The following is a 26,671-nucleotide window of genomic DNA, read 5'->3' as shown; positions in this document are numbered from 1 at the left end:
TAGTCTTGACTTGATGGATAATGCAACTGCCTTTCTTGTTCTGTAGGAGAACTGACTAAAATGGTTGCTGGTTAGGATGGAGTAAATATGTGGCTGTTAAGGGCAATGTAGCAGTCCTCATGCAGTAGAGCATTTGACTGTGTACTAAGCATATGCTCAGAAATTAAACAGGCATTTAATTGTTACAGCGCATTGTGATATTTAGTGAACTAGGATTTTGTCCTTATGTTATTGTACATTAGCCATCATTGTTTGAGTAGGTATCTAGATATTAAATATAATGGCAAATATACTTGGTTTTTGTAATATTGTAAATTAGTGACTTTCAGGAATTTATTAAATTTATCTATTTATTAAAAATTATTTATTTATTAAATGTATTAAATTTATCTTTGCAAAATATTTTCTAGAAAATATTGTAATTTGTATTGGAGAAACAATAAATTCTAGTACTCCCAAGCTACTGCAGTGCAAGTTTTTATAGCTTAGATTACGTCTCTTGCTGATGACTCTTCTCTTCCCTCCATCCTACATTCCTAGTTCCTCCTAGTATTGTTGGCTCTGAAATGCCTAGAGAGGTCGGTGTCCTCTTGGGAGAAGGCATCCAGCTAGTATGCAATGCCACTGGAGTGCCAATGCCTGTTGTACAATGGCTTAAAGATGGAAAAACAGTTGCCAGTGACAACTTAGAAAGAATAAGGCAAGTAAAAAAATCAGTAGGCACTGAATTCTCTTCTTGTAGAATTTAAAACTTGAAGACTTCCCTTGTAAAGGGAAGTGTGAAAGAGTTTTAGTTCTTTTACACTCTAAAAAGTGTGAAGGGAGCTTGAGTCATGAGCTAGCCAGATTAAGAACATCAACTCCCTGTTTAGTTTGTCATTCTAGTATACTTTGTTACTACTTTTTTTTTATTTATACTAAGAAATATACGTTGTTTATGTCTTTCTCATTTAATTAGTTCCCACAAGTTCATCAGATTAATAAAATTTTGTAAAGGTCTGTAAGTTTTATTAAATTTTATTAAGTTCCTTTAGAGGGGAAAGACCTCGATGCTTTTCATTCTTTCATGCAGTTCTTCAAAAGCCAGTTTGGAATTTAATTTTGGATGTTTGAATGGGATGTATCTAAGATAAACTTCCTACCTATCTCTAATAATAATAATTTGCAGAAAATAGTGGTTTTCTAGTGAAATTCCCAGGAAGATCAAGGGAGTTGACTTAAATGTATGAAACTGATTGCTTATTTGCCAAGTCACAGTAATATATAAACAAACTCACGGTGCTTTATTACCTTCCTTGTAGAGTAGCTCCAGATGGCAGCACATTAAACATCTTCAGAGCTCTCACTTCTGATACAGGAAAATACACTTGTGTGGCGACTAATCCTGCAGGAGAAGAGGACCAGATTTTCAACTTGAGTGTATATGGTGAGTTTTCACAGATGCGAAACTGAAATTTGGTCCGTAATCCTATCTTCATAAGCACTCCCAAGAGAGGGCCAAGAAATGAATGCCTGTTTTCACTGTAATACTACATGCATATGTTTCCAATTTTGTGTACTGTAGATAGCACAGTATATTACACAGAATATTCTGTAAATGATGAAATGATTGAAATTACTGTTAAATATGTTTTGAGACAAACAGAAATTAGTTCCTTTGGTGTATTTCATAATAGAGGGATTCTGCTTGTAGTGACTTTTTTCTTGTAGGTATGCACTTGGGACTGATTTTCGCTCGTACTGCTTTTTTGTTTATTAGTTAATCTGCATTAATTCTTGTCAAAGTACATTAGTAAAACATGGGTAATATGGCAGGAAACTAACTGTTTAAGCTCTCCTCTATCCTGAGAAATTGCTTATTTAGAGTTTTAAAGAAATATGATATAGTTTGGGATTAAAATCTTCATACACAAAAAGACATACAGAAGACAACGTAGTTATTCTTTACCCTTGCGCTATGTGGACATTTTATTTATTTTTTAAGAAAAAAAAATGTGTTCCTGAAGTACTGTGACTAGTGTGAAAGAGTTAGTGTCTGTCTCAAGTATACACTGAGACTCAGAATCAATTGGAATATGAGTTTAACCAGAGCAGCAAGGGATTACCTCGAATATAATAATACTGAAAAAAAAAAACCCCACCCACGTTGGATCTCTTGGGGACAGAAAGGCACTATACAACACCGGGAGCTGTTTTGACTGGTTTTCATTGGCTGAGGCTTAAGCAAAAATTAGCGTGTCTTCTATCTTTACAACTGTCATGATGTGTAATGGGACTCTAAGACAGCCAGAACACGGACCTTTATGTGCCTGGGCCTTTGTATAGTGAGTCCCTTCTTGCTCTCAAGACCAAAAGGCTTTTACACCACAAAACCAAACAAAGAAACAGCCAAAACTGGTATTATGTTAAAATTATCTTTCAGACTATTTAACTAGTCACTTTAAAGTTTTATGTATTTGAAAACTATCATCCTATACATCCTGAAGTTAATAAGTTATCTTTCTTCATGCACAATTCTAGCTTTCACTGTATTGAAGGTTTATTGAAATAAACATCTTAAGCAGCAAACTGTAAACTTGCATCTGGCTCTTAAGAGGTTCAGCTGATCCTCTCTAATGCTTGACCTCTTGCTCCCTCCTAAAATTTCTTTCCTCATGAGCTTCAGGTTCTGAGACCAAAGCTCTCCTTTGCTACAGGCTGAATAAACAAATAAAAGGAAGTGCTATTATCATTGTACTATACATCTGGTTTTAATTATGTAAATTACTATTTATTAGTGCTTATTATTATTTTTAGAAGTTTTACTGCTTAAAAAAATAAGGGAGCATCTTCTGATTGGAATGCCTGTGGGATATTAAGTGCAGCATTTCCTAGGCTTTCAGGCGTGGCAAGAATGCATATGTGGAATGATTTTAAAAGCCAGTCTTAACACCCTCCTTTTCAACATTTACAAACTGCAGTTCCTCCAACAATAACCAACAATAAAAGTGAACCAGAGGACCTTGCTGCCCTTTTGGAATCCTCCATAAATATTGGATGTGCTGCTACTGGAATGCCCTCTCCACAGATAAACTGGCTGAAGAATGGCCTTCCTCTGTCTGTCTCCTCACGGATCAGGTTACTGTCAGCTGGGCAAATTCTCAGGTTGGTTTTCACTTATTTTAACTAAGCTGCCTGGGTCTTATGCTATATCAGCACAATTCTGCTAGCACTGTTGGAAGCAAGAGTGAAATTTGACTCAAGCCATGCTGTAATAACAGTGTAATACTGTATTCCATTTACAGCTGAATTAAATTGATTTTCTCCTTAGGCTTGTCCGAGTGCAAATATCTGATGCTGGTGTGTACACTTGTGTAGCATCTAGCAGAGCTGGAGTGGACAACAAGCATTATAACCTTCAAATTTTTGGTGAGTTTCTCTGAATTGCTCAATGTAAAGGATCTATTACTAAGTTCATTTCTTAAACCTAATCTTCAGTTTTCTTTCACACTAACACAAAGTTGTAGACATCCACAAAGGTGTATCAGACTTAAATAGAAAAACATTTACTTTCTAATGTATATATACGTTTTTAATGTTTTATGTTTTAATGGAAATTGTTTTAACCCTGGAAGAGTCCTTATTTGAATTGCCATCCATAATGTGTTGGTGTTTTTTTTTTTTTTTAGAATGACTGATTACTTGATTATTACTTGATTATCTTGAAGTGAATTTTAACTCAGCTACTTAACATAAACTTACAGGGTGTGAGGAGATGCAGAGAGATAGCTGCATGCTGGTTATTTTATGTTCAGAATTAACTTCTCTGTGTACTCTTTGTTTCTCTGCAGTACCACCAAGCCTGGATAATGCAAGAGGAACAGAGGAAGTGACTGTAGCAAAAGGCAGTTCAGCTTCACTGAAGTGTTTTACTGATGGCGCTCCTCCCCCTGCTATGTCTTGGTTTAAAAATGGACATCCGTTAAGCCTTGGAGCTCACCAGAATTTAAATAACCAAGGAATGGTTCTTCATTTTGTAGAAGCAGAGATTGGTGACGTAGGCAAATACACTTGTGTAGCAGCCAATAAAGCAGGAGATGTCAGCAAGCACTTTTCCCTAAAAGTGTTGGGTAGGTGTTTACCTGTCAGTTGAACAAAATGTGAGCAGTAGATATGTATCTACTCAGGGGAACAATTTAAAAATCTCTAGGGATAAAATAGTATTTTCAAGAAATATATTTTTGTGTGAAATAAGTCAAATAAGGAAATGGAAGATAACTAAAGATGTGCGTGTAAAATAATATGTATTTTTAACCAAGATTTCAGGAGTACCAAGATACACTAATTAATAGTAAAGTGATGTAGAAAGTAATTTGGTTTAAATACATGGCTTTAGCTGGTAGAAATTCTGCTTGACAAGTTGATAGCACAGCTAAAGGTGTAACTGAATGTATAACAGCTAAAGTGCTAATAAAAATCTTCACTGTTACTATGTAATAAAGTTTTTTTACCTGAGATTATTAAACTAATTTCTAACTTCTAATTTAATTTCACAGAATATGCAGATTACTAGAAAGAGACAGATGGAAATCCCATGAGATACCCAGTTGTACAGCCAGAAATAGTACTAGTGCAGACTAACTCTACAAACCGACTACAAGTCTGTGGGTTAGGTTTTATAGGCTGTTTGAGTCAGTAAACAACGGGAGTGTTTTTCCTTCCATAGAACCACCTCAAATCAATGGTTCAGGTCAACCAGAAGAGCTCTCTGTGATTGTCAACAACCCCCTTGAACTTCTTTGCATCTCTACTGGCATTCCAATCCCCAAAATCTCATGGATGAAGGATGGGCGCCCACTTCTGCAGAATGACAATATTCATGTCATAAGAGAAGGGCTTCGAATAACCAGTGCTCAGGTGAAACAACTGTTTCAAAGTAGTCTCAAACTGCAAACTCTAGAGAAGCATACAGAATTGCCTGCTGGTAGGACCATCCTGACTGAGGTCCTAAAACCCTCTATAAAGTTCTCCTCCTGCATGTACAGTTGGAGGATGTGCTTTTCAAGCCTCACCTTGACTTTTTTTAACTCAGAAAAAGTGGTAGTATTATGGGTTACGAGTGACCTAGCATTTCAGCCTCTTCTGAGCATTATTCTAGTTCATTTTAGAGTTCTGAAACTTCTTAATTTGTTCATCCTTTTTCATAGAAAGCTGAACAATCAAGGCTAGGGACTTGTGCCTTTTTTGTGTTTATTTCTGGTTTTATCTATAATCTATTATAAGATTACATAATATATTATCTGTTATATAATTATATTTTACATATCTGTCGAAATCTAGTTTTATATATATATTATAATCTGTATCTATAGCCTACTTATGTTAATTTCCTGCCTATTTGACCCTTGTTGCTGTTACTTGCTTTTCTTTTGCTATTTTATAGTTTCTCCTCAGTGTTTCTCCTCTTTCTACTACCTCAGATTTTCCTGATCCCCTTTTGCTTCTTGCATACATAGGCCATAGATTGCAGAGAAGAAAACTGCCTTTTCTGTCACTTGTGTGAAAGTTAAAAGTAACTAAAGACAATATGAAAGCTTTCTGATTAATTCAGACAATAAAAGAGACCATGGAGAAACAGCCTGTACAGAACTGCTATAGTCAGCCAGACTGGATGTCACCGAACACAAGGGGGAATGTGGCTCAGGAACACAGACAAAAACAATCTGCTGCTGGTTTTGTTTGTCAAGTAAACACTTCTTGTCTTTATAATGAGAAGCTTACAGGAAAGAGAAAGCATAACTTTATGCTATAAAATTCAGACTATGGATGTATGCATAAAAAGGCTTCCTTGCTACCCAGAATTTACTCTTACATAGACGGACACCAGTAGCAACTTCCATGTTCATGGATTGCCTGTTGCAGAAAGTATCACAAAGAGAAGATGTATTTGCTGGAAGTGCATTATCCTCAGAGGTTATAGCCTTTCCACTCCTAAGCCATGTCTGCATAATACCATGGTGGTAAGAGATGCAAGTTTCCCAGAACTAGAGAAGGCTCCAGCCCACAGCAGGGGGTTGGAACTGAATGGGCCAAACCCTAAGAATCAGTTTTGTGATTCTAAGGACTTTTTTCATTTCTTCTCAGACTTTCCTTATCTGTTGTCTTTACTTTTAACTGTTGCTGTCAGTGTTTATATTTCACTGCTTTTCTGAATTGTTCCTGTATGCTGCAACTTGTACTGAAGTTGTCCGTGCGTTTCCAGGTCAAGGATGCAGGAAGATACACATGTTTGGCATTTAGCCCGGCAGGGGATGATGATAAGGAATATTTAGTAAGAGTGCATGGTAAGTTTGAGGAATATTTCTTTCCTAAATTAAGCTGTAAACTACAAAGGTGTGTATCACATTTAACAGCTTACTTATTATTAAAGAAGTATGTGTTTTGAGAAAATGATATTATACTATGTGATAATTAACATTTCTGACTATGGTTAACTCCTTTGACATGAAATAAAAAAGGAAAGTTTCACCTGATGCAGTTCATGCCTTCTGTTGTGAATAGGTTATAGATATCTGTGTTCTGCATCTTTGTTCAGCTGTACTGAATTTATTATACTTACAGAAAACTATAAAGTATACTGATACCTAAGATCGTAGTTTTTAGTAGAAAAGTATATATATATATTTAGAATACATTAAATGTAATGTCAGTAAAGGCAGTATAAACAGAACTTCTGCAGTTCTGAAGTATGCTTCAGGTTTCTTCTTGAGGGTTGTAACTGCCATGTTTCATGATGAAGAATTTAAGGAACTTCTGTGGTCTCTGCTCTGTCTGGCTTTGATTCTAGTGCCCTTGCTGAGAATTGATTTTAATTTAATTACTGTTGCAGTAGTTTCCAGTATGCGACTTAAAAAACAGTTTCACCAGTTAAACAAATGTGGTGTATTTAACACAGATATTGTAAAGTAGTACTAAATTGTGTAACTGTACCTTTGTCTTAAATATTGAGAAGTAAAATGCTTTTTTTAAAGTATGGTTTTAATGGTAGTTCATAATGTGGTGTTTATTTTTCTTAATTTTTGTAACAGTTCCTCCTAATATTGCTGGTACCAGTGGTGTGCAGGACCTCACTGTGTTGCAGAACAGACAGATTATACTGGAATGCAAGTCAGATGCTGTACCACCTCCAATAATCTCATGGCTTAAAAATGGAGAACTTTTAGAGGTATTAGCAGTTACATTATTTATGTTAGTCTGTTGCTCCTTTCATTTTTTACACACAGTGCTTGAGGTTTCTTACTCTACTCACTTGCCCCTCCAGTGCAGTCAAGTTACAGTGCCTCGAATTCAAGCTGAGTTGCCCCAGTACAAATACAGTTAGTCCTAAACGAGTACCTGAAGCTAGCAAGCATGTGAAGTGGCCATCCCACTGTTACTTGTTCTTTTTTCCTTTAGGGGGATCTCTTGCTCCTCCTGGATCCTCTGAACAATCCTAGAAGCCTTCGGTATACTTCCTGAATGGCTTCCCAGGAAAGGTAGCTGAGAAAAGACTACATTATATGTTTCCTTTGGGTATATTATGCATCCTCATGTTCTAGTCACATTTAGGAAGGAATTACAATTCTTTATGTTGGGGGAAAATAAAATGAAAACAAAAAAAAACCAAAATGTGTTACTAACCAACACAGTTTTGTATCAAATGCATCTCTTTCACTCATAGTTCCAAGTAGTATAAGGCATGGAGTCCTTGGTGGCTGAAAGAAAACTAGCAAGATTAGAACAGTTTTAGCAGAATGATGGTGTTTGATGGGTTTTTTTGTTTGTTTGTTTGTTTTTGTTTATCATCTTTCTTAGGATCACTCAGAAACCAGATTCTTTCCAAAAGATCAATTTAAATTCAGTTATTAATTCAACTTAATAATTCTTCATCTATTGATCTTAATTTATGAATAAAGAGAAAAAATTTCTTCTCAATTTATAAAACATAACTCGTACGCCTCCCATAGTTGTAGTCCATCAGTAGTCTTCATTCAAAGGCCTGCTTCTGTGCCGTAGCTGTGGGAGCCCATTCCTCAGGCTCTTCCACTGTTATAAACTTAGGAGAATGAAATATTTGTGGAAGCAGAAAGAATAAGGTGAGCAATTGTATCTTACTAAGTGCTGCTGGGGAATAATATTACTTTGCATATTGTATAAAAACTAGACAGAAAGAAGTGTAAGAGAAGTGCTCTTCCCTTGATTGCTAGGTACAGAATTTTTTTTATGAATGCAAGTTGGAACAAGGCCTGGAAGTTAAACATGAATACATCTACCTCAGTCTTTCTTGAGAAGCTAATATTTTAAGCAGTACTTGAATTTTTTTAAAAGATTTTACACCTTTGCTAAAATAAGCCATGAAAAGAAGCCACTTTTAGAAATATTTACCAGAAATAAAGGAGTGGAGCAGCCCTCTTATAGACCTAGATACTCAGCTGAACACCTGGGGTTTAACTTATGTAATACTACCTCTTTTGCTTCAGAGATTTGTGTCTGTTCGTGAGGACTGAGGCATCGTGGTTATGCAGTTTGACTAATTTCCCACCTTTTGTTTTATAACAGTGTAAGGACATTCTGTTTGTACAGTGAGCTCTCCTCTGACAGTAATCTTGAAAGTAATGCTGTTATAAATTTTGTCCAGATGTGGGTCTCCTAATTTATCAGTTGTACTTTATGTAGCAGATGTAGTTTTATTTTTTTCACTACCATCCATTCCATCCTTCAGCTGAGCTTGCATAAATATGTACTCCAGATATCAGGAAAGCATTAGTGTCCTCCTGAATCCTGATTGCTTTCTCAACCTCAAAGAAGTATAATTACCTACTATTAGTAAGCATCTGGGAAAGAATTCTCCCTGGATATGAAAAGAGAGGTACTCTATGGATGCTTATCCGGATGGCATGTGATTCCTCTTACCTTGTAAACAGTGAGGTTTCACAGTGACAAAAGGTGGCTGGAGAAAGTCAAGGTTCCAGACTGTTGCTTCAGTTTAAGTTATCACTGATTTTTGAAATAGCCTTGTAATGAAGGGTTTCTTTCGTCCTGTTTTTTTTTCTTGTTGTTTGTTTGTTTTTCTGGTCTTCCACTGTGTTTGAAGCCAACACTGTATCTTGCTGTGTTCAATAACGTAGTTCTGCAACACCTCCACCTGCTCTAACAGAACTCTAGAAAGATCTAGCTTGGGATAGCTTTGGAGGTCATAGTCCTTGCACTCTCTATTGATTTGAAAATATACGTTGAGTGTTACCAAAATAAGTAGGTCTTGACCTAATCTATCTTTATCTAGACACTAAAAGAATTGCTGAATTTGTATTTGTATCATTTCACCTGTGAGAGGCCAACACTGCTGGTTATGCTACATCTGTGCTGGTGCCTGGTGTGAGATCAGAGCACTTGGATGGTAGTGCAGAACTGGAGATATTTTACTTGTATGTGGTGGTTGCTATCTACAGGTCTACTAGCCAAAAGAGCAGATGGAAATGTCAGCTTTGAATGTTATCCAAAGTTCATGTTTACTCTTTGTTTCTTTCTTCATTTTCTTTTTTAAACTATTTTTTTTTTTTACCCAGTCAGGTTTTTGAGCACTTGTATTTGGTATTGCTGTCAGTTGTTCATTCAGTTCTGATCCAGTCTAGTTATGGTAAAAAAAGCTTTGACTTCAAATGACTGCTGAGCAGCTGCTCTAGAGTCATTGTGGCTCTCAAAGGAGTCATGCTCTCCAATCCAGAAATACTGTCTATTAAACTTAGTAGGCAGATTTTATACTGCATCCTGTCTGGTCAAGACTGTAAAATTTGAAGAACAGTGTGGAGAAACTGGTATTTTTTTCTGCTTGTAGTGTGCATAGATTTTGAGGAAAAAATAAGAATCATATGCTGTTCATTGCCCTGTTTCTATGAAAACCCCAAAACCTTTTGGCAAAGTAACCCTAAAAGTCATCTTATTGAGGCACAAATCCCAGTAGGGTTTTCAAGTTGAAACCACTAAGCAATGATAACTTCTTAGAACTTGGTTTATCCTATTGTCTTCACGGCTATGAACCAAGTTAAGCTAGCAGTTAATTCAGTCCCCTGAATTAACTTTGGCCTTCTTTCATAGCTGTTCTTACTCTGCACCAAAAAAATGCTCAATCTTTAGAAAGAGAACAATGGTAAAATAAATCCATCCAACTCTCTCTCTCCCCCTAGGGAACTCCTCGAATTCGAATCCTATCCAATGGGCGATACATGCAAATCAATAATGCTGACCTCGGTGATACAGCAAACTATACATGTGTGGCAAGTAATATTGCAGGAAAAATGACCAGGGAGTTCATGCTGGCAGTACATGGTAAAATCATGGATTCATTCTTGTGCATTCTGCTCTTTGCATGATATTTCTTCTGGGGCTCAAATGGGAAGAAAGCATTAGAAATCTGTTTTTTAATCCAGCGCTGGCCACTTAGGCTGTATCTGAACTATGGGACCAGGTGTGTTACCTCATGTGTGTCACCATCCCAGTTCACAGCTGTCCCCCTCACTGGGGGACCAGCTGGGGATCCATCACGGCTCCCTCTCTGGCTGGCTGTGTTCCTGCTACACGTCCTGCCTTCATCCTGCTTTAGCAGGAGGATTGGGCTCAATGATCTCTTGATCCCTTCCAACCCCTGCAATTCTGTGATCCTGGCTCAGAGGCAGGATACGTCCAGACTGAAGATGCAGATCCAAGACTAAGAAGTGCTCCTTGACAAATTTAGACAAATTGTTAAAGCACTTCACTGGTATCTTGGAGGGTTTGCTGGTTTCATCACGAATTTTTCAAGTTACTTGAAAACTGTGGCTTCTGTGGAGCTACAGGCAGGCGATGATAGGAACATGGGGTTTGGAGGGCCCTGTGCATCCCAATGCCTGACCTCTATTGCAATAAGCCTGTTGGTACTTTCTGAATTTCATTGTAAACCTATTTGTTTTCTCAACTGTGAACTGATGAGAAACAATTCTCACAGAAACAATTCACACTAAAGGTAAGAAACCTTTTCCATATACCTGTTCTGTTAATAACTCAGTCATATATACTTGTATTACACTGAGTCCCTCCAAGGCTGTCATTCACTGTCCATTTAAAATTCTTGTTTCTCCTTAATTTAATTACAACAAGGATATAATTTCAGTCTTATTTTGCTAAATTTAATGTCATTAACTCTTCTGCAGTTTTAGCTATATGATAATCCTTGCAGTAACTAGCTAAAATGATGTTTACAGTGCATTTAAGACAGACTTTGTTTTTTATTCCATACTAAATCACAGCAAATACCTTGTACTAGACAAAATGGTAAGAAACTTATTGCTGTTGTTACAGTCATCCCCATTATTGCATCTGTTTACGTGTGTCCAATTTCAATTAGTGCAGCCTAAAAGTTCTTTTTCTGATACCATCTGGGATTTTCCCTTTACAGTGGCTCCAACAATTCGAAGTAGCCCTCAGACTACTGTTGTCCATTTAAACTCGTCAGTTGTTCTGGAGTGTACTGCAGAAGGAGTACCAACCCCCAGAATTGCATGGAGGAAAGATGGGAATGTTTTTAATGGAAACAATACAAGGTATTGTCCCATAGTCAAAATAAGTATTCTTCCTAGTTTTTCAAGAATATGCCAGGTACAGAAAGCGTAATTAGTCAAGTAGGACTTGTAAATGAGTTTTGATTTCACAGCTCAGAATTGCTGTTAATATTGGCATTTCAAATAGACCCAAATATGAAAAATGCGGTGGTAAAAATAGTGGTTTGGAGAAGCAGTTCTGTGGAAAAGTAGCAGTACTAAGGATTTCACCCATTTTTTTTTTTTCTTTACAATAAAAGATTTTGAACAATAAATGTGGAGATGTTTACATTTTTTTTATATTTGAAGTTTTTACGATGAAGCTAAGCAATAAAATCTCCTTGAGTATCCTCTGTAATTTCTGATACGGGTAAAACTTAATACATATGGTCTAACATCGGCTTTATTATAGTAAATGGTTTCTGTCTTCTGATTGTTTTGGGCGGAAAATAGCTAAGCATTTTCTAGAACTGAGCAAGTGCTTAAGAATTCAATTATATTTCAAAGAAAAAATAAAATATACAATTAACTTTTTTTTTTTTGAGATAAGTGAATGTCCATAAAAAAGTGTTCTGGACATCTGCAAATCTATCGTCATGTATATAGAAGCACTGTGTCAATTTGATTTTATAACTTCTCTGAAAAATGGATGTGCTGGGTAAGAGTGAAGTCATGATAAGTGAATAAATGAGAAAACTGTATGTGCCCAAATTAGACACCACATGTTGAGACTTTTGTTGTGCAGCCTATGTCATCTGTGTCTTCTGTCCTGTGAGGATAGCTAGTGGCTCTGTTGATTGGGCAGTGGGGGAAAAACCATGTGGCTTTGTTTCAGATATTCCATATTAGAGGATGGATCTCTACAAATCCACTCAGCACATGTTACTGACACAGGAAGATACTTGTGTATGGCAACTAATGCAGCTGGCACCGAGCGCAAACAAATTGATCTGCAAGTCCTGGGTAAAAGTTTTGGTTTTAGATGAATATACATGTTTTCACAAGTCTAAAGTACGTTTGTATCATTTTTCCTGTTCAGTCTGATACACTTGGAAGTTTTGCCCTTTTTCAGTTACTTTGTGTTTGTTTGTTTTTAAATGGGAATTTACAGCCTTAGGAATACAACCCAAATGTTTATGAAAATAAAATATTTTTTCCTTGTTATCTGTCATGTGCACACCACATGGAAATAGAAAGACTCAACACATCCAATGCTTCATGTTTAGTGGGTTCATTACCACCAAATTACTCTATTTATAATAATTAAGTAGATGTGTTCAGGCAGCACAGCTCTGTATATAGGTATGTGTGCATGTGTGCGATTATTCTGAATAATTAGGCTTTCTTTGTCCTTAGTTCCTCCAACTATTGCTTCTGGACATACTAATATTACAGTTACCGTAAACGTGCAGACCACTTTGCCTTGTGAAGCCACTGGAATTCCCAGGCCAGCAGTTAGCTGGAAAAAGAATGGGCATCTGCTTAGTCTTGACCAGAATCAGAATACTTACAGGTGAGGGATGTTTTCTTTTCACTGTGGGTTTAAAATGGATGGGGATTAACTTAGTGCTTTAAAAACTATTCATACATAAATGTAATTTTATATAGCCAACAGAATTTGTTGTCTGATTACCTGAGAAGAAAATGAAGTATTTCACTGGCTTTTACTTTCTTCTCTTTTCTTTGTTCAGACTTCTGTCTTCAGGTTCCTTAGTAATCATTTCTCCCACTGTGGATGACACTGCTGTCTATGAGTGCTCTGTGTCAAATGATGCAGGAGAAGATCAAAGAGCAGTTGAGCTCACTGTTCAAGGTAGAGAGGATATCACTGTTACAGGTGTATGGCACCTAGAATTTCTTTGGGATATACCAATGCTAGGATGAAACTTCTGTTTATTTTATTATATCCTTAAGTCTTTGGTATTCCTAAGAAAGATAAGAAGTTTCTTTCTAGAATTCATAACAAATGAAAATGGACTAACAACACTGATCTTTATTTTTAGTACCCCCATCTATAGCAGATGAAGCCACAGATCTCTTGGTAACAAAGCTATCTCCAGTAGTAATTTCCTGCACTGCCTCAGGAGTTCCTGTTCCTTCAGTTCATTGGACTAAAAATGGCGTGAAGTTGCTTCCCAGAGGAGATGGCTACAGAATTCTCCCTTCAGGTACTGTGCATGGCTGGAGTCCAAATACAGAAAACTAGTTAAAGGGATTGATTATGCACATCTAGAAGTAATTAATTAGATACAAACAACTCCTCAAAAGAAAAAAAAAAAAAAAGACATTTCTTTATTCAGAATAAAAATATAGACCTCTTAAAGTGAGTACTGCAAGAGAGTTCTCCATGGATGCAGGGTACTGCCATGTGCTGTAATGCACTCTCTCTCTGCTGTAGGTGCTGTTGAAATTCCTGCTGTTCAGTTAGCACATGCAGGTCAGTACACCTGTGTGGCCCGGAATGCGGCTGGCTCTGCTCATAGGCACACCACTCTTCACGTTCAGGGTAAGCTGGGAAAAGAAAACACATTCTGTCAGAAAACTTTGCCTGTGTAATACATGGTTGTGCCACAGAGTAAAGATGAGCACACATTGGACTGTCAGTAGAAGAGCACTTCCACTGAGCTCTTTATAAGGATGACAGAATCCAACTAGCTGTTGCTAATTCAGCCTTCTCAGAATTTCAGTTATGTAATTTAAATGTCTTCTGTATTTTCTAGCCTTGAAAGTTTACCAGTTGGCATTTTGCCTTTCATTTTGTTCCACAGAACGACCCGTTATCCAAATTCAGCCAGGGATGCTGGATGTCATTGTGAACAATTCCATTCTGTTACCATGTGAAGCAGTGGGAACACCTCGACCCATAATAACATGGCAAAAGGAGGGTATCAATATAATGACAACAGGTATCCTCTTACAGTCTGTAATTCAAACCGATTTGCTGGAACTCAGAAACTTTCTCTCTGTTTTGTGAGTGTCCAAATTCATTCTTCTTAAAAAGAAAAAAAAAATCCATACTTTGCTTACATTTGTTTCAGGAAACAGTTATATGGCTCTTCCCAATGGCAGCTTATGGATTACAGAATCAACTGTTGAAGATGCTGGCACTTATACATGTGTTGCTCAAAATCTAGCCGGCACTGCTCTGGGGAAAATCAAACTGAAAGTTCAAGGTAAATCAAATTCTAAACTCTTGTTGTAGTGATTTATAGACAAGAAATTCATGCATGTTTTCTGTTTGTAAAACCTAAATATAAGCAACACGACAGGTCCTAATGCTTTCCTATGTGATGTGACATGAAGTAGGGCCCAGGAGGCTTATTCCCTTTAGTTGTCTACTTTAGGATCAGCGTATGTTTTTAGGCTTGTTTTCACTGAGAATTCCATGTTTCTTACATTATCTCAATCTTTTCTAAACTTTTGTAATCCTTTTTCAGTCCCTCCTGTCATCAAGTCCCACCTGAAGGAGTATGTTGTTCCTGTGGATCAATCTGTCACTCTACAGTGCGAAGCCGAAGGCAACCCTGGGCCAGAGATCAGTTGGCATAAAGATGGACAGCAAGTAGCAGAATCTATGAGAAGAAGAATCCTTAGCACTGGGGCGCTGCAGATTGTGTTTGTGCAGCCTGGTGACACGGGCCATTACACATGCATAGCTGCAAATGTGGCAGGGTCCAGCAGTTCCAGCATGGAACTTGTTGTGCAGAGTGAGTAGGGCAGTATGGAAACAAGGTGTACTATGATAGCAAGGACCTATGGAGGGTGAGGAGCTGGGATGTAAGGGAGAAGTTCAGGAAAATTGTGCTATTTGATGTGTGAATTTCATTGGTTTGTAGTGTCAGCCAGTTTCTCAAACTCAGGAAGAGCATTACATTCCCTTAAGTCAGTTTCTTCTTTACTGCATGTATTTCACATGCTCTGTGGCGTGCTTAATGGATAGTCATTGGTGTATACAAGAAACAATACACTAGGTCCAAGTTTCTTCAATCCAGTACTGTATGTTTTTACAGAAGAAGGAACTTTAAAAAGGTTTATTTAAATGCATACATACTGTTTTTACAGCTCCACCCAAGATTCACAATACGGAGGCACATTACACGGTCACAGAGGATTCCCGTGCTGTTCTGGCCTGCATGGCAGATGGAATTCCAACACCAATAATAAACTGGAAGAAGGACAATACACTGTTAACAGAGACAGTGGGAAAATACAAGACTGTGCCAGGTGGAGACCTCATTTTGGACAATGTTGTTGTAAGTTCACTAAATTTAAGATGTGACTTGACTAGCTTGGATGTGATGCAACCCTACTTCTCTTAATTTTCATTTATGGATTAGTCTCTTATTTTATTTCATTTTCTTGTTCTTAATATTTCAGAGTCTTTGTAAATGTTTCATTTTCCACTGTTGAGTAAAATATCTGTGAAAAACTTGTAGCAATAATTCCTCAGAATGGACAAAAACAAGTGTAAGGTCATCTTTCAAAAACAGAGGAAGCAAGAGTTTGGATGAACCTTTCTACCAAATGCTATTTCCAAATGTTTAGATATTCTATTGCCATTACAAGAGCCAACATTGGGTAAGATACAGCATAACTGAAATTTCCTCGCTTTTACTTTCAGCCTGAAGATTCGGGCACTTACACCTGTACTGCTATGAATGCTGCTGGAGAAGACACACATGCTGTCACCCTGGTTGTTCACGTACTCCCAGCTTTTACTGAACTGCCTGGAGATGTAACTTTGACTAAAGGAGAACAACTTAGATTAGCTTGCAGAGCATCTGGGATACCTGTGCCTAAAATAACTTGGACTTTTAATAATAACGTCATTCCAGGTGGGAAACACCAAGTTACTGGTCATTCTGCTCTAGATTTTTTCCTCTCGCAGCACTGCAATTGATTTAGGATAAGGAAGAGAAAAAAACTAGAGATAATAAGCTTGTTAGGCAGTGATTGAGTGTGGAATAAATATCTTAAGTTTTATGCAATCATATACTTAAATTGCTCCTGAGACACAGCTGCAAGAAGGATAATTAAGAAATTGTCCCTATTCTGTAGCCAATAACGTAACACATTGAAAATACACAGTATTTGATGACATTTACTCCAACAACTAAAGCTATTTCTCTCAAGTAGGAAGAAAGTCTCAGCAGTGCAAAGAATACAGATGCACAAAGCTTGAAATTGAAAAGGACAACTTTTGTGAATATGTGCATGTGGGAAAATGTAGCTGTGATTTTTCTGTGCAATTCTGAGATGTCCTAGAAATGAAATGGCACAATGCCATTTCTGCTGAATAGCGCTTTAATTCAAACAGTCTTAAGAAATACCAGCTATTGAGATGCGTATGTTTAAAATCATTGAAGTAATCCTTTACTGTGTATTCTCCCTTCAGCACAGCATGATGATGTGAGTGGACACAGTGAACTTGTTATTGAAAGAGTATCTAAAGATGACTCTGGTACCTATGCATGCACAGCAGAAAATGCAGTTGGCTCCATCAGAGCTATTGGTTTTGTGTATGTCAAAGGTATGTATAAATAACGGCAGTTGTGATCACTGTCAGAGTTTCATGCAGCCATGTTCATATTAACAGAGAATCACAGAATCATAGAATAGCTTGGGCTGGGAGGGACCTCAAAGATCAGATAGTTCCAACCCCCTGCTATGGGTTTGTTGCCACCCAGCAGATCAGACTGTGCGGGACCCCATCCAATCTGGCCTTCAGCACCTCCTGGGATGAGGCACCCATAACTTCTCTAGGCAGCCTGTGCCAGCGCCTCACCAACCTCTGAGTAAAGAATTTTGGGATACAGTTGGCCTTGCGGGCTGCAAGCACACACTGCTGGTTCACATCAAGCTATTTGTCCACCAGAATGCCAGTTTTTCTCCACATGGCTGCTCTTCTCTCAGTCTGTGCATTTGTCTCATCATTTAGTATCTGGTCTTTGGATGAATGGGAAAAAAAATAGAAACAGATTGAAATTCACATTTTTTAAGTCATAAAGTTAGGGACAAACAATTCCATTGAACCATTCAATTCAGGGTATTTTATTTTCACTCTGCTATTTGTTTTCTACCACTTGTTTTTTTCAGAGCCTCCGGTCTTCAGAGGGAATTACCATCCTAGCCGAATTGAGCCCTTGGGTGGTAATGCTATGCTGAACTGTGAAGTCAGAGGGGATCCACCTCCAACCATCCAGTGGAGCAAAGAAGGAGTGGGCGTTCAGACTAGCAAGAGGATCCAGCAGCTTAACAATGGTTCTCTCGCTATCTATGGCACTGTAGTGAGTCACTGGTCTGTTGTGATGTGTTTTTGTGTTGCAGTTAACGAATACAGGTATTCCAGATCATATCTTTTTGAAAGAGTGAGACTGGATAACAGTTTGCTATTACCTTTAACAAATATTGGTTTAATTCACTCTAGAATCATACTCAAATTACTGTAACAACAGTCCAGGAACTATCATTTCCTTTAATTGTCAGGAAGACTGTATCTACATACCATTATTTGGTGTATGAAATCTTGATGATACCCAATTAAATGGAAATTCTGTTTTGGACCTTGGGTTCTGCCCATTCAGGTCCGCCCATTCAGATTTTCAGATCAGATTCAGATCAGCTGAAAAGCAATTGCGTTCTGCAAGTGCAAACCTTGTAACATCCAAATTCCTAATAGGAATGACAAGATCCTTTCCCCCATGTCCCCTGGCTGTAAATCCATGTCTGTATTTTATGATAGAGTTAGAAACAATAGCTTCTTTGCAGTTATTTAGGAAAAAAAAGAGATCTGATCTGAATTAAAGGAAATAAAACATGGTATAATTTCAGTAAAAATAATTTACAGTGTCATGTGTTAATAAAGGTAATATGCTTGGATACTGTAGAATCAAACAGTATGCCTCTTAGAATCCAGTGTATGCCACATTGTACTGCAGAAGATTCACTCACACAAGGTAAACTAAAACCCTCATTATATCCATGTGGACAGGTTACATGACTGTTTGCCTTTTGTTCTTTAGAATGAAGATGCTGGTGACTACAAATGTGTGGCAACCAATGATGCTGGTGTGGTGGAACGCAGTCTAACACTCACCCTTCAGAGTAAGGCGCTAAATGATAAGCCTCATGCCACTATATGGGAGCATTCATCTCCCTTTGCAGTATTTAATTTTTGTCAGATCTTGCCTGACCAATCTGGTGACCTTCTATGATGGAGTTACGGATTTGGTGGACGGGGAAGGGTGGTGGATGTCATCTGTGTGAACTTCTGCAAGGCCTTTGACATGGTCCCTCACCACAACCTTCTCTCTAAATTGGAGAGGTGTGGATTTGAAGGATGGACTGTTCAGTGGATTAGGAATTGTCTGGCTGGATGCAGCCAAAGGGTTGTGATCAATGGTTCAGTGTCAGGGTGGAGGCTGGTCACAAGCGGTGTCCCTCAGGGGTCAGTCTTGGAACTGGTGCTCTTCCACATCTTCATCAGTGACATAGATGATGGCATTGAGTGCACCCTCAGCAAGTTTGCAGATGACACCAAGCGGAGCAGTGCAGTCGATATATTGGAAGAAAGGGAAACCATCCAGAGGGACCTGGACAGGCTGGAGAAGTGGGCCCATGTGAACCTAATGAAGTTCAATAAGACCAAGTGGGTCAGGTCAATCCCAGGTATTTATACAACCTGGGGGAACATCTCCTTGAGAGCAGCCCTGTGGAGAAGGACTTGGGGGTCCTGGTGGACAAGAAGCTGGACATGAGCCAGCAGTGTGTACTTGCAGCCTGGAAGGGCAACTGTGTTCTGGGCTGCATTAAAAAAGGGGTGGCCAGCAGGGAGAGGGAGGTGATTGCGCCCCTCTATTCGGCTCTTGTGAGGCCCCATCTGCAGTACTGCGTCCAGGCCTGGGGCCCCAGTACAGGAAGGACGTGGAGCTCTTGGAGCAGGTCCAGAGGAGGGTCACTAAGGTAATCATAGGGCTGGAGCACCTCTCCTATGAGGAAAGGTTGAGGGAACTGGGCTTGTTTAGCTTGGAGAGAGAAGGCTCCAGGGAGACGTTATTGCAGCCTTCCAGTACTTGAAGGGAGCGTATAAACAGGAGGGGGAATGGCTGTTTACGAGGATGGATAGTGATAGGACAAGGGAGAATGGTTTTAAACCGAGACAGGGGAAGTTTAGGTTAGATATTAGGAGGAATTTTTTCACACAGAGTGGTGGTGATGCACTGGAACAGGTTGCCCAAGGAGGTTGTGGATGCCCCATCCCTGGAGGCATTCAAGGCTGGGCTGGATGTGACTCTGGGCAGCCTGGTCTGGTGGTTGGTGACCCTGTACATGGCAGGGGGGTTGAAACTAGATGATCATTGTGGTCATTTTCAATCCGGGCCATTCTGTGATTCTATGATATGATTCTATTTGCAGCTCCTGTTGGTTTTGAAGGCTGGGCACCTCACTATACTTCAGATTAAGATTGATCTCACCTTTCACTGTTAGTAATGAAGCTGGCAACTGAGATCAAGGAAGGAAAGCGCATGGAGGATGATGTAGCTCATTCATTTTAGAAATCAGTTTAGGTGGGGATGAATCACCTTCTGAAAAGGGTCCATTTCTCCCAGTTGTATGTACAACTGGATTAAACTAGACCTGACCTTTAAATTGAGAAAGTTACGTGAGATGAATGCCTATATTTTATGTTTTGCAGAAATAATATTTTGGATTTTTTTTTCTACTGGTTGTAGAACTTTTTCACTGGTGGTTGAGGTAGTAGACGCAAGCAATCTGGATGTGTGCCTTATATCTCTGTTGCCTCAGGCCATGGTTAGTAGCATCTTTCTGCAGATTTTTTAAAACATAATATAGGAAGACTGCGTCCCAGTCCCAACTTTGGCCCTCAGTTTGCTACACATTAAAATCAATCTTATCAGTGTTGTTTTAATTTGCATGTTCTATCATTTGACAGTGGAAGACCAATGATAATAATTTGTCAAAATAAAGAGACTAAGTTGTTTTGCTCTTTCTGACAAGACTTCTAATACTTACTATAATGGAAAAATGTACCCGTGTGCTGTTGCCTAAAGCCTTTCTCTTTCAGGTCCTCCAGTCATCACCATTGAGCCTGCAGGGACCACTGTTGAAGCTGGTGCTACAGTAATGCTGAACTGCCAGGCCAGTGGAGAACCCCCTCCAGCCATTAGATGGTCCCGCCAAGGTCATCCATTTGTGAGCGATGACAGGATGACTGTTTTGTCTAATGGCTCACTGCATATCATTGCAGCACAGAAGGAAGATACATCTGAATATGAGTGTGTAGCGAGAAATCAAATGGGATCTGTGCTTGTTAGAGTTCCACTGACTGTCCAGGGTAGGTGCACAAAATACAGGGCAATAACTTTCAAAAGTAGATTGCAGCATTAATTGACAGTAACAACAAGACTTTATCTTATCCCTTCCGTGTATGAATTAGGTGCATGTTAATCCTGTTCTGAGATGTCTCAGTGGGTTTGTGCTTCATGCTGTTTTGTTCCTCTGATTGGACTCATCTAGCTGTAGATAAATAATAATGAAAGATCTTGAACTTGATCCCATCCCCAGAATATATATATATAACCATATCTCTGAAGAAAAGTATTTAGGAACATAAACTATTTCAGAGCATCTGAGGTGATCTCTGAACTGTAGTAAGGCATTTCTGCAGTAGTGAGGACATGAAGCAGGTTGGATTTCCAAGCATGGCTTCTGAAGTACATTTTCTTCTTTGCTCTCTCAGTCTAAGAGCTGTCCTCATAAGTACATATTCCTAACAGAGTACCATTTTTCCCACTGCAGTGCGTGGTGGATTTTCGGATTGGCTTGAATGGCAACCTTGCAGCGTAACATGTGGTCAGGGTGTTCAGAAGCGCGCTCGTTGGTGCAACAACCCCCTTCCAGCAAATGGTGGGAGGCCATGTGAGGGGCCTGACACAGATGTGCGCAGCTGCCACAACAAGCCATGTCCAGGTATTTAATAGATTGATATTTTTAATTTGCCTTACGTCAGGTGCCTCAGTAATATACAATTTTCACCAGGGATCTTCATGACAGATGGATTTTTCTGACAGGGTGAAATTCATCTTGAGTTTTGTGGAAATTTATGCACACACAGTTTTCTGTTTCTTTGTTTGTTTTAAATTATTTTAATTAAAGCTGAAAATATCTGTTTCTTAGTTGATGGCAACTGGTCTGAATGAGGGCTTTGGGAGGAGTGTTCAAAGAGCTGTTGCTGGACAAGGCAACAGAACCAGAACCTGCAGTAACCCACCAGCCCAGCACGGCAGGAAGCCATGCAATGAAAGTGCTGTGGATTTCATCATGTGCAATGTTGGGCCTTGTCCAGCTAAGAGAATGTTGTTGTAGAATTGGCTGTGTAAGGGGCTTTTTTTCAGCAATTTCATTCCTTTCCCCACTCAATAAAAATGCTAATTTTGTTTTTCGGTGTTCCCCATCTGCTCACAGAGTAGCATTCGCTACTCTAAAGCTACCCCATAAAGCCTATAAAAATGGGAAAGAAAAAAAAAAAGCCACATAAAACACACTAATTATAATTTAAGAAATCAGCAGTATTTTTCCTCTGCTTTTAAAATTTTCAGTCACATGTGTTTCTCCTAGCTAACTGCATGTTAGGGTTTCTTTCCTGTCTTGGTACTACTTACTGCATTTGACAGGATGTAGTTTATTCATAGCCTATCACCACTGGCATGTTTAGCTTATGCACAGTTTTCATTATATGGATTTTTCCGATTCACCTGGCTTTGCTGCTGCCACAAAGTTAAGTGTACATCCACAATCTGAGATTCATTTCTGTAGATCTTGGTAACAGGGCCATTCTGGCTCCTGCTTACTGGTACCCACTGAAGGCAGCGTGCCAGCTTTTTGCTAGCATGCCCTTCCCAGTCTGAGACCTTTGGCCTAGCACAAGGCAGTCACATCCAGTTAACACCAGATTTGATCAAATCATTCTGTTCTGCTGTTCAAAAGTTTTAATCAGGTGTGGAGATATATTCAGGACATGAAAAGGAAAGGATCTCTCTTTTGGAAACTTCTCACGTGGTTCAGCTGTTGCTCGAAGCGAAGGTTTTTGAAGGGCTTATTCAGAGTATTTTATTTATTGATATTTTAAAAGGTAGAGGATCTTTCTGTTTTGTTTTGTTTTTATTATTTATTTTGCCATCAGCTGTGTAGCTGTAATGTCAAGTTAAAGCAGATGTATGGTTTAAACAATTTGGCTGTGCTGACTTTGCAGTTGATGGTGAGTGGAGCTCCTGGCTTCCATGGGGCCCATGCAGCGAGAGCTGTGGGAAAGGCACCCAGACGCGGCTGCGGCTCTGCAGCAGCCCCTCTCCCTCACATGGCGGGTCCCACTGCCGCGGGCCTGATGTGCAGAGGCAGGTCTGCAGCAAGAGGCGCTGCCCAGGTAAGATATGTGTCAGATAGGAAGAAATGAAATGGCAGTTTCCAAATTCTGCTTAGTTATATCTAATGCTTGTCAGTTCTAAAACTATAATCACTGAAAAAATTCCATTCAAGCCTTCTCTTTTCAGAGGTCCCTCCCAGTCTTCAACATTCCTTTGTAGACCTAACGTGTGGGATTTCTTCTTCAGTCCTTGTGTCCCCTCCATTTCGCAGCATCCTGAATCCTTGGCTGTTACATTACGGTCTGCCCAGTGTGGTGATTTCAGGGGCTACTTTATGCATGAATACCTAAAGCTAAGGGAGTGGCTGAGCACAAGGACTCAGTGATCCCTGACCATGAATGTGGTAGGATCACAGCTTACCTGCAGATCGTGCTGCTCTCCAGCTTTCACTACTGAAAATCTATATGTAGAAACCCCTGCATATCTGAGACATTCCACAGGGAGGGTCAGTAATGTGCAGCAATCAATGTTTGCCTGATGTAACTGACTCACTTTATCTCCAGCATCAGAGGCTGTAACTGTTCTGTGCTGTGCCTTTCTCACCAGTGGACGGGAAGTGGGCCCCATGGGGCAGCTGGAGCGCCTGCACTGTGTCCTGTGGGGGAGGCAGCAGTCAGAGGACACGCCAATGCTCAGACCCAGCCCCACAGTTTGGAGGTCACAGATGTGAAGGAAACAACATACAAGTTGATTTTTGCAACAGCGATCCTTGTCCCAGTGAGTGCTTTCAGTTAGGCTGCTTGTCCATTTGATGAATTTGTAGGGGTAGATGAGAGGAAGGAAGACCTCCACAGATCGTATTTGTACTCTCAATATATGCAGAAAAATGAGGGAATCTGAACACAGACAGGTGGTACTCAATGCCTAACAAGATAACCCCTCCATCTCTCAGCAAGACCAGGGCATTTTAAACACTTCTTGGGAGCACAAATCAGCAGCAGCTGGTGTATAAGCACCTGCAAGACCATCAGAGGTCTAAGAAATTCAGAATCACCTGGGCTGGAAAAGGCCTCCAAGCTCATCAGTTCAGCTTTCAAGCTGACCTGGTTGTGCACCTCTGTAAAGTCACAGCTGTCCAGGCACAAAGTACTGCAAATCTGAACTCTACAACCCACACCATGACTTGCTTTGTTAGTGATATGTGCTGCATGGTTTCTGCATTAGTCACTTAATGAGCTATGGTGTTCTGGAGTTGGTTATTGCACACCAAGAAATCACTGAATGCTGGATAAGATAACTGGATCTTTAAGTCTGGCTTTTGCTTTTTATTTAGGAAAAAAAGAATTTAGGTTACTGTTCAATGGGAATATTTTCCTACCTTGAATGTCTGTTTTTATTATCTGCTAATAAGGGAAAGTTGCCTAAAATATGACATTTATTTTCACAGTTCATGGCAGCTGGGGCCCTTGGGGCAGCTGGGGAACGTGCAGTCGTTCATGCAATGGTGGGCAGGTGAGGCGGTACCGGGGCTGTGACAGCCCTCGCCCCAGCAGCGGCGGCAGGGCCTGTGCAGGGGCTGACATGCAGATCCAGAGGTGTGGCACTGGCCTGTGCCCTGGTGAGTGCCTCCATAGTGCTGCAGATCACACAGAACAGATGTGGGATGGTTGTGTTATAAGAGGAATGCAGAACATTCCTGTTGTTATTTGCAATTTCATACAACTGAGAAATCCACTCTCATTTTTTTTAATGACCATCACCTACCACGATTTTCTCCTTCACATGCTCGATTTTACCAAAATGAGTTAAATAATCCTTAACAGGAAGTAGCATATGAAAATCTCTCATACGCCTAATAATTCTGCTTTTGCTTTACAGTAAATACAGTTTACGAGGCTCCCAACAACTTAAGTGCTTCCATAACTTATTCCAGGAGCAGGGAAGGATGCTAGGTCCACGTAATCAAACTATGATCAAAGCAGTGAACTGATTTATTAAAACAAGAATCAGACCTTACACGTTCAGGATGAGTGCTGGCAATATGGGATATAAACCACTATGCTAGAGACTTAATGAACACCTACAGATGTCCAAGTTTCCTTCTGTAATTCATCGTAGAAAAGGGTTATAATTAAATTACTAATATTTTTGATATAATAAATCATTAAATCCCTCCTCTGTGCATACCCTTTTTATATCTTCATCATGGAGGTAATGCAGTAGCTTTGTGTGTAGGTGTGCCACTCCTAACACCCTGCTGACTAGCACTGTGGTAGCAAAGCTCCCAACCAGGCCACACCTCACTCCCAGGCTGTGGGTGTGTGGGGGCCTGTTGCCCCCTGCAATCACCTTCCTGGCTTGGGTGCCTGCTGCTCGCAGTGTGCAGGGGAACAGCACTCCACTGGGAGATAGTGAGATCAGTGGGACAACTTCTGGCAGTGCTGAGCCCAGTTTGCTTTGGTTGTTTACCCTCATCTCACCTGGGTTTCTCCCCACATCCACAAATCTTCATGCTGTATTTTTACTTCTCTGGTGACTTAGCACCTGTAGGAGCTCAGCACTCACCACCACCACACTGCTATAGCACTGTCCCACCTCAGAAGGAGATGGGGAGAAAATAAGATGGAAAAAAATCTTGTGAGTTGAGATAAGAGCAGGAAGATCACACACCAATTACTGTCACAGGCAAAACAGACTCAGCATAGGGAGATCAATGTAGTTGGTTGCCAGTTATGTAATCGCAAACTAGGGCACTGAAAACTAAATCCAGCTAAAAACATCTTAGCCCCATCCATCTTCTTCTACCTCCTCCCTCCAAGCAGCCCACAGGAGCAGGGAATGGGGGCTACAGTCAGTCCGTAATTCTCCATCTCTGCTGCTCCTCTGTGGTCAGTCTGCCCCTGCTGCACATGGGGTCCCTCACATGGATGCCATTCTTTCCAAACTGATCCCATGGGCTTCCCACAGGCTGCCGCTCTTCAAGCACTGCTCCAGCTTGGGTCCGTACCATGAGATACTGTCCTTCCCAAATTGCTCCAGCACAGGTCTGTGCCAAGGGCCCACCCTTCAGGTGCTGTTCCAGCACAGCCCCACAGGCGGCAGCTCGCTAGCCCTCCTGCCTCACCGTGGGCCCCTCTCCTCAGCTGCAGCTCTGGCCTGGGGCTGCTCCTGCGGGGACAACATGGCTGCTGCCTCCTGCAGGCCACATCCACTGCTGCACCGTGAGCTCTTCCATGGCTGCACTGCTCCACATGGTGCCCACGGGCTGCAGGGGACAGCCTGCACCACAGCTGGAGCTGGCTCTGCTCTTGACACAGGGCAGCCTCCCCTGCTACCAAAACCTTTCCATGTAAATCCAGTACCACTTCACTCAGAAAGTTTCTTGGTATTTCTGTGGTTAATATTTAATTTGGCTGATGGTTATGCTAAGCAAACTTTTCATTGTTACCTTCTCCTTAGCACTGTCAGTTTTGAGCAACTTTTAGCACCAACTGATAAGACATCTCCAGATGCTCTGTTCATGATGTGTACAGTCACATTCTCAGCATGTCAGCCATTGTTATTGAGGCCGTGCTACCAGGAGAACGCTTTGGAGACTTTTCCCCTCCCTGTGTAATTTGGCCAAATCTAATTGAGCATTTAGAACATATTTTCTTTATTTTTGAGATTTATGGTTTGTTTGGTGTGTTGTAATCT

General features: G+C 40.0%; 1 protein-coding gene across 28 annotated transcripts in view; it reads left to right on the top strand.

Moving 5' to 3' along the window:
- HMCN1 (hemicentin 1) overlaps window positions 1–26,671 on the top strand; it is a 281,366-nt gene that overhangs the window by 235,106 nt on the left and 19,589 nt on the right. For 27 of the 28 annotated variants that reach the window (XR_003076395.3, XR_005861916.2, XM_046944923.1 and 24 more), the window contains 28 exons: window positions 541–700; window positions 1,302–1,426; window positions 2,961–3,144; window positions 3,311–3,408; window positions 3,831–4,109; window positions 4,706–4,896; window positions 6,242–6,323; window positions 7,068–7,204; window positions 10,203–10,344; window positions 11,450–11,594; window positions 12,427–12,554; window positions 12,948–13,104; window positions 13,283–13,404; window positions 13,595–13,759; window positions 13,990–14,097; window positions 14,360–14,497; window positions 14,630–14,764; window positions 15,029–15,298; window positions 15,654–15,844; window positions 16,213–16,426; window positions 16,987–17,121; window positions 17,688–17,878; window positions 18,614–18,695; window positions 20,677–20,946; window positions 21,411–21,581; window positions 22,864–23,034; window positions 23,582–23,752; window positions 24,423–24,593. Coding sequence is in view for 26 of the 28 variants with exons in the window: in XM_046944923.1 (XP_046800879.1) it covers window positions 541–700; window positions 1,302–1,426; window positions 2,961–3,144; window positions 3,311–3,408; window positions 3,831–4,109; window positions 4,706–4,896; window positions 6,242–6,323; window positions 7,068–7,204; window positions 10,203–10,344; window positions 11,450–11,594; window positions 12,427–12,554; window positions 12,948–13,104; window positions 13,283–13,404; window positions 13,595–13,759; window positions 13,990–14,097; window positions 14,360–14,497; window positions 14,630–14,764; window positions 15,029–15,298; window positions 15,654–15,844; window positions 16,213–16,426; window positions 16,987–17,121; window positions 17,688–17,878; window positions 18,614–18,695; window positions 20,677–20,946; window positions 21,411–21,581; window positions 22,864–23,034; window positions 23,582–23,752; window positions 24,423–24,593 (4,533 nt within the window). In the remaining 2 variants the exon portion in view is untranslated. The remainder of the gene's footprint in view (window positions 1–540; window positions 701–1,301; window positions 1,427–2,960; window positions 3,145–3,310; window positions 3,409–3,830; window positions 4,110–4,705; window positions 4,897–6,241; window positions 6,324–7,067; window positions 7,205–10,202; window positions 10,345–11,449; window positions 11,595–12,426; window positions 12,555–12,947; window positions 13,105–13,282; window positions 13,405–13,594; window positions 13,760–13,989; window positions 14,098–14,359; window positions 14,498–14,629; window positions 14,765–15,028; window positions 15,299–15,653; window positions 15,845–16,212; window positions 16,427–16,986; window positions 17,122–17,687; window positions 17,879–18,613; window positions 18,696–20,676; window positions 20,947–21,410; window positions 21,582–22,863; window positions 23,035–23,581; window positions 23,753–24,422; window positions 24,594–26,671) is intronic. The other variant, XM_040704909.2, reaches the window with a different exon arrangement.

Source organism: Gallus gallus, chromosome 8 (genome assembly GCF_016699485.2).
Source record: "Gallus gallus isolate bGalGal1 chromosome 8, bGalGal1.mat.broiler.GRCg7b, whole genome shotgun sequence".
In the NCBI taxonomy this organism is placed as follows: Eukaryota; Metazoa; Chordata; class Aves; order Galliformes; family Phasianidae; genus Gallus; species Gallus gallus.
Note: the sequence above shows the minus strand (reverse complement) of the source record. Positions and strands in the feature narration are given on the sequence as shown.